The following is a 7,644-nucleotide window of genomic DNA, read 5'->3' on the forward strand; positions in this document are numbered from 1 at the left end:
ATCGGTATCACTAAGTACTGAGGGTCTGAGTTTCAGTATCGGTCTGAAAAAAAGTGGTATCAAACATCCCTACTAAAACACAATTGGATTTGGATACAACACATTAATTTAGGTCAATTTGTTGATGTCTCCATTTAAATAGTTATAGTATCTGAGAGCAGGACTGAAACTTCCTGAGCAGAATGACTCTGTTCTTCTTCAATCCCATTGTAAACAAAACACTGTGTTCCATTAAGAAGACATACAAAAGCCCTCAGACATGCAGCATCTTTATTTCCTGTGACCGTCTGACATTTTGGAGAAATAGCTGAATTCCCTGAGTGACCGTCCCGCGTACACTCACAGGGTCCCGGCGAGCTGGGAGTCTTACCGGCATTTTTTTTTTTTTTTTTGCTGGCTAAGCACGCAGCTTGGCTCGCAGCAGAGCGACATAGCAGACGTGTGAAGCATGCAAGCAGCGCTTTCCTGTCTGCAAGCTGCTGTTGAGATGGAACGGCTTCAATTACAGCCAAGGAACATCTCAAACATCAGCATGAGAGAAAAACAGATTTTTCTTTTTTTTCTCTCACAAAATTCACATTTTAAACCATTTTCCCCCTTCCCTTATAGTTAAAGGTATAATGCTAATAATGACATTATTTGAAACATTTGCTTTTTCTTTTTGTTTGCTTTTGTTATGTTCTGGAGTTGGATTCCAAAAGCGCAGACACAAATAAGAGTTTAACACTTTAGACTTAGACTTGACTTTATTGATCCCTTTGGGATGGCTCCCTCTGGGAAATTTACATGTCCAGCAGTAATAAGAACAGATAATAAAAAAATAATAATTCAATCAATCAATAAATAAGGTTACTACATCAGAGATTGAATTAATAATAATAGTAATAAAAATAAAATATTATTCGCATAACATCAAGAGGCGTGGCACTAACTTGACTTGACCAGAAACAATGAGAAGGCATCGAGGCAAAGAGGAGCAGGTGACCAGCCTGACAGAGGAATAATCCCAAAAAAACACACTTCTCAGAAAGGCTTATATAGACATAGACAGTGCATCGATTTGATTGGTTGTGGCTAGACATGTGGATAACAGGACTGACATAGAAATATCTGATTGGCTGTTGACCAGAAAAAGAGATTAAAGATTCCTGACATCACATAGCTTCTGACATCACATAGCGTTTTACCACTTGATACCAGATGATGGTTGCACCAGTTCAAAACAGACACTTTACCGTTCGGTCATGACCTGAACATAACCCTGCCTCCAAATAACACACGGGCAAAACACAGTCATGACAGCTTTTTGCATTGCCAAGTCCTAGAGTGAGCAAACGATGACGTGTGCTCAAAGATGAGAGCTCATTCACTTCCTTCTAGCTTTCCTCCAGGTGCTTCCTCGACTTGGTCAGCAGTCAACCACTGACGTCATCCTCTTCCACTTCCATCCATATGCTGCAGTCATGCTTCTATCCATCTATGCATGGCCTGGCCTCTGACTATTGGCGTGAAGACCTCCACAGGCCCTGACACTGTCACCAGGAAGCACAACCGGATGAACTCTTGCCTCCACATGATGGTGGTGGCAAGTTCAAGAGGAAATGGAATTATGGAAGCACAATGACGGATGTGATGAACTACAGATATATTCAAAATCTATTGGAAGTTTCGCTGTCATTTAAAAATGGAGGATTAACTCATTCACTGCCTTTGACAAGTATACTTGTCAATTGTATTTTTTAGAGCGGTGCTAAATGGGGGCGAATCTGAGCATGCTCCACTGTAAATATCAAACTTGGAAACAAATTTACTGATGCCCAACCACCGGTAGATGACATCATTGCCCCATTTTATAGGAAATAAACACAGTTTCAGAGTCCATGGGAGAAATGGCTGTATTTTGGCAAACCTACATTTTTCTGCTGTCAATTATAAAAGAACGGGACGGGACAAAAAGTAGGGAGTCTATTCTGTTATTTGGTAGATTCGGTTTATATATAATTATTGAATGTAATATCACGTGAGTATTGGAAATGTAAAAATTTTCTATAATGACTGGCAGTGAATGAGTTTTAATCTTCAGGAATGTTTGAAGGCAAAAGTGTATTTTTGCAGGGTCACCCTCTGACCACTGTATATAACTTCTGTTCCTTGTGTTTCATGTTTCATCATTTCTATCAGGTTTTACTCTTTCACTGTACCAAGAATCAGCCAAAAACCTGAAATATGTGTAAACATAGACAGATCTCTGGACTCTTTCTATCACCCACTTGAACACTGTTACTACTATCCCATAATATTATGGCATGCACAGTTTCAAGAGTCAGCATTAACAACATTTTCCTTGATTTTTCACACATTGGAAAATCTAAAATCCATTTTAGTAGGCATAAGCAAAATGTGACTTGTAACAGTTTCATTGTGCACTTAATAGCTATGTAAATTTTGCTCAAGTGGCACAATTGGAATATGTTCCATCATCATGGAAGCGTAATGTCCTCAAGTTGATTTTGTTCCCTTAAATCATTACTCAGAATGTATTTATTCATTTTTACTTTTAGCTTATTCTTTTATCTAATAAAATGATTAATTGTGAGAACCAATTAAAATATTACTGTAATTTTACCTGTACAGTTCATATTCATTTTATTAAATATTTATTTATTTATTTATTTATTTATTTATTTATTTATTATTAGAATTAAATGTATTATGAATAATGCAAATGAGTTTAATCTGATTAGCTTGTATTCCATTATTTAAATAAAATAACCAAAAACACACTTTGGCTCCTTCCAACACCCCCACCCAATTTACGAATGACCTAGCCCATAAACTTCATTTTAAAATCCCAATATGTCTCTTGATCACACGTTTGCCCGACTCTACTTTACAAGATAAGGTCACTTCTTTTGGTTCAGAACCTGAAAAGTACTGTTAAACGCTGATTGATGTATTGTAACATATATTGGTGCTTTTAACTTGTGACTCAGTATGAGCTGTTGGAACAAGCGACTCATCATCCTCAGCGTCCTCCCCTCACAATGACCTCTGCTTTGAAAACTCCAGCACACTGACGCATTTCCCGGCCCGGTCCCGGTTCTGGCAGGATCCGTGACCGGTGGTCTGCCCTTGCACAGGAGAGGATGAACAAGAAGTGGGAGGCAGAGAGAGAGAAAGAGAGATAGTGAAAGGGGAGTGGGGAGGGGTGGGCTGGGTTCGTTAGTGGAGCAAATGGAAACCAGATGCTTGGACACGTTCAATCTGGCCTTCCACAAAAGCAGCTTGGATGAGAGCGACCGCTGAGACCAATCGTTTTCCCGCCTGACTTCACTCTACAGCTGTCTGATATATACAACTAAACCCAAGATGTTAAAAGTTCTTTATCAGCTGCTGGTGGCTTATAGCTACAAAATATTCTATTTCGACAACATATGTTTAAAACTTCTCCGGTTCGAGTCCAGGCTCGGACCTTCCTGGGTGGAGTTTGCATGTTCTCCCCGTGCCCGCGTGGGTCTTCTCCGGGTACTCCGGTCTCTTCCCACATTCCAAAGACATGCATGGCAGGTTAATTGGGCGCTCCGAATTGTCCCTAGGTGTGCGTGAGTGTGGATGGTTGTTCGTCTCTGTGTGCCCTGCGATTGGTTGGCAACCAGTCCAGGGTGTCCCCCGCCTACTGCCCAGAGCCAGCTGAGATAGGCGCCAGCAGCCCCCGCGACCCTTGTGAGGAATAAGCGGTCAAGAAAATGGATGGATGGATGGATGGATGTTTAAAACTGGCTTTGTTTACTCGCTCATGTGATGCCGCCAATTATTATTATTTTTTAGGTCTTTTCACAATCATATGAGTGCGAATTCACAAATCTGTGACATGTAGGCTATTTGACAATTTAGTCTTATTATACAACTTTATTTACTAACAAAACCATACAATTAGTAAAAACATGCAACTCACTAACTTCAAATAATAATTCTGTTTAACTCTTATTCCACACATGCAATATTAATCAGGGGACCATGTTTTCACTAGTTCTGATTTTAATCTGGGATTTGGTTTATTCCTCCTTGATTTTGTCATGTCTGGGGTCACGCCAGGGTTAAGTTTGAGTTCATGACCTGTTAAGTTGGGTTCATGACCGTGAGGTCAAGTGTTTGTTATGTACTGATGTAACAAGTGTCTGTTTTGAACTGATGTAACAGCATCTAGTTTCAACTGGTTTTAAGTTATGTGACAGCTTTGTGATGTCAATCTTTAATCCTTTTCTTAGTAACAACCAATCAGATCGATTCACTGTCTGCAGTAACGGTCTGAGAAGTGTGTGTGTTTGTCGGATTATTACCACTGGCTCTCTGTGCAACTCTCTTTGTTTCTCGTCTAGTCAAGTTTGTTTCCACGCCTCTCGATGTGAATAAACAGTTAAAATCTTGTGTCTGCCCTTTGGGATCCAACTTTCAGCACATGACAGATTTATTCCATCAAGTGCCACAGATTGAAATTAGCCATAACATAATACTAAAAATCAGATAATATAGCTTAATATCGCTAGTTTGAATGTGTTGTCAACTAGTCAAGGGTACACTTTTAAATCGATTTATTGACAAACAATATGAAAATAAAATTAATTAGCTTTAACAGTCTTTATTGTTGTACGACTAATTTTTGCTCCATGTACAGCACTTTGTATGCAGTGGTGTTTGTTTTAAAGTGCTCTAAATTGAGTCGAGTTGATTAAAACCCCACATCAAGGACAGGTAGAAGATGCAAGTTCCACATGAGCAAAAAATTCAAACCCAGAACCTCTCGACCTCTGGTATGCTTGTACTAACCACAACTACACAATTCTTCCCCAGCATCACACAATTGTCCTCAAATGAGATGAACAATTAAGACTTAGGAACAACTAGCAAGTTCCACTTGCACCTGTTACTGATCAAGCCACCCATGAATACTTTTGTCCATTTAGTGCTCTTCAAAGAGTTGTCGTAGTGCGAGTATCAAACTATGGTGTGAAATTGCTGTTGTTCAAGAGCAAACACAAACACATCAGCTTCCAATCAGCAGTGAACGGTTTCTTTAAACACATGTGGGTAGAGGAGGAAAAAGTCAATAAATTACACCAATACACCATCTGGAAGTTAGTTTTCTTCCTCATGAAAATTAACCCAGTTTGCATTTTTCACAATTCAAAACATTTCTTTCTCAGGTGCCTAATTAAAAGCTCTCGGAACATCTTTCAGTTAAAAGCCACAAAGGATGAAGAATTAGAGCACACATAACATCCACTTACACACTAGTTGAAACCACTCTGTTTTAGTCGGGCAGTTTCTATCTTAAATAAGCCACTGTTTACGCCACACTACAGAAAACAGCATGGAGACAAAAAACAAGCAACCCATGCAACGATGGATTCTGTTTTGTTTTTGTTTTGTTTTGTTTTCTGAGCTCCATAAAGAAAACAAAAACATTCAGTGATCACCAACCGCTGCGGCATCAGAGATCATCGGGCGGGCCACAGAAAATAAACTGTCATTTCAATTAACTGGTCAGAACATTTTTTATTTACTACAAATAATGTAACATTCTTCATCTATTAGGAACCCACATAAGACAGGCAGAAAAAAAAAATCACTGTTATCCCACTAGATGGCAGAAGGAACAATTACCTTCAATTTGTGAGTCCATTGAGAGATTATTATTTCGGTGCAGGTGTCATTCTAGAATTGTGGGGACATGCTTTGACAAACTAAATATATCTTCTTTTTTTTTTTTTTAAACATGTATTTCATTTATTTGTGAGCTGCCGAATGATAATAATATGGTAGATTAATAGCAGCTGTTTTTTCTGCAAACAACATTCAGTTGGTGTCTAAAATTGTCCCCCTATTCTGGAATGACCAGCGTATACTTTTTGTGACATTTTTGTTTGATGACGTTCGGTGCGGAGGAGTCAGGCTATCTTCGAACTTAAATTATGTGAGTTGGGAAAATGAACTAAGTTCGAAGAGCTCTGAAATCAGAACAAAACAAGCATGTTTCAAGGCGACCCCCATTTTGGTTCCAATCGATCTACTCAGTCAGTGGACAAACACTTAAACGCATCACTCACTCACCTAAAGCGGGGCGAATCTTTGACACATTCTTCAAAATCCACCGTCATGTTGGCGTCCCGGCGGGCTGTTATTCGTCCTCACAAGGCACGGGGCATGTCCAGGTGGTCCGTTCGGATCGGTTCGGCTCCTGTCGTGGCTTGGCAGCCTTCCTTTCGAGCCACCACGCTCCCGCCGACTGAAGATTGAGGAGCTAGGCCCACACGCCCCAGTACATTGGGGCATTCAAGATCCTCCAGCCGAGCTCTGAAATTCTAGTATTCCGTAGCAATTACAGATGCACGCTAAAGGACATGATGCCACACAATGATGAATACAGTATACTGTGTCTGGACATAGATATAGGGCCACCAACACGTTAAACCAACTGCAACTAGTACAATAAATCAGTGTCTATCAAACGGCAACGTTTCTTTCTACGTAAAGAACTCGTGTTATTTCGTAGTAGCATTAGAAGCAATAATTCCCATGTTATTCATGAACGCAGCACAGTAATTCACCGCCCCTCCGTGTGCGAATGAATGAATGGTTGGTTGACATCACGCTAGACAGGCAGGCAGACAGGCAGACAGGCAGACAGGCAGACAGGCAGACAGACAGACAGACAGACAGACAGACAGATAGATAGATAGATAGATAGATAGATAGATAGATAGATAGATAGATAGATAGATAGATAGATAGATAGATAGATAGATAGATAGATAGATAGAGGTAGTTCAATTCTATCAGAGAGATAGATAGAGGTAGTTCAATTCTATCAGAGCGAGAAGGCAAAAGTTGTCCAACTCATAAGCTTTTGCTGCAAAGATGCTGCCACCAGGTGGCCAATACCGTGCATTGACGCTTCTGAGTAAGGCCCCTCTGCCCCCTCATATCCATCCACCTTGCACAATCGAATTAAACTGCAGATAAATAATACTGTGTCAATAAAATGAAATTTTGGCTGACACACTTGTGCAAGTGCGTGTGCACATACAGGTATGTGTCATAATGTTATGTTTCCGCTCGCAATAAATTGTGGTAAAGGGATGGTTGGATGGATGGAAGGATGGCTGGATGGAATGGATGGCTGGATGAACGGACGGACGGACGGACGGACAGACAGACAGACAGACAGACAGACAGACAGACAGACAGACAGACAGACAGACAGACAGACAGACAGACAGACAGATGATAGATAGATAGATAGATAGATAGATAGATAGATAGATAGATAGATAGATAGATAGATAGATAGATAGATAGATAGATAGATAGAAAAATAAATTCCATATGTGTAAACCCTGGTGGTCCATCCAACAGTCAAACCCTAACGTGACCCTCCAGTGCAGACTGCTTCTGATGGAGGCTGACCAGGAAAAAAAAAAAAAAAGACTCCAGGAATTTTTCCCTCAGTTTTCCTTTGCTTCAAGTTTCAGGAAGCGAGAAAGGAGGGAAAATGAAATCCAGACCACAGAGTCTTTGGGAGGCTGTGGGGGGACGGGGCTGGGTCTAGGATCAAATGTCCAGACAGAGGCGGAGCTGCAACGT

General features: G+C 40.4%; 1 protein-coding gene across 6 annotated transcripts in view; it reads right to left on the reverse strand.

The window, feature by feature from the left end:
- LOC144014342 (arf-GAP with coiled-coil, ANK repeat and PH domain-containing protein 3-like) overlaps positions 1–6,682 on the reverse strand; it is a 35,042-nt gene extending 28,360 nt beyond the window's left edge. For 3 of the 6 annotated variants that reach the window (XR_013282450.1, XM_077514123.1, XM_077514122.1), the window contains exon 1: positions 6,112–6,681. Coding sequence is in view for 4 of the 6 variants with exons in the window: in XM_077514123.1 (XP_077370249.1) it covers positions 6,112–6,158 (47 nt within the window). In the remaining 2 variants the exon portion in view is untranslated. Of the gene's footprint in view, positions 1–6,111 lie in introns of all 6 variants that reach the window. The other 3 variants (XR_013282451.1, XM_077514120.1, XM_077514121.1) reach the window with 3 other exon arrangements.
- Positions 6,683–7,644: the final 962 nt, after the last annotated feature.

The sequence above is a fragment of the Festucalex cinctus genome, chromosome 2 (assembly GCF_051991245.1).
Source record: "Festucalex cinctus isolate MCC-2025b chromosome 2, RoL_Fcin_1.0, whole genome shotgun sequence".
NCBI classification, from domain to species: Eukaryota; Metazoa; Chordata; class Actinopteri; order Syngnathiformes; family Syngnathidae; genus Festucalex; species Festucalex cinctus.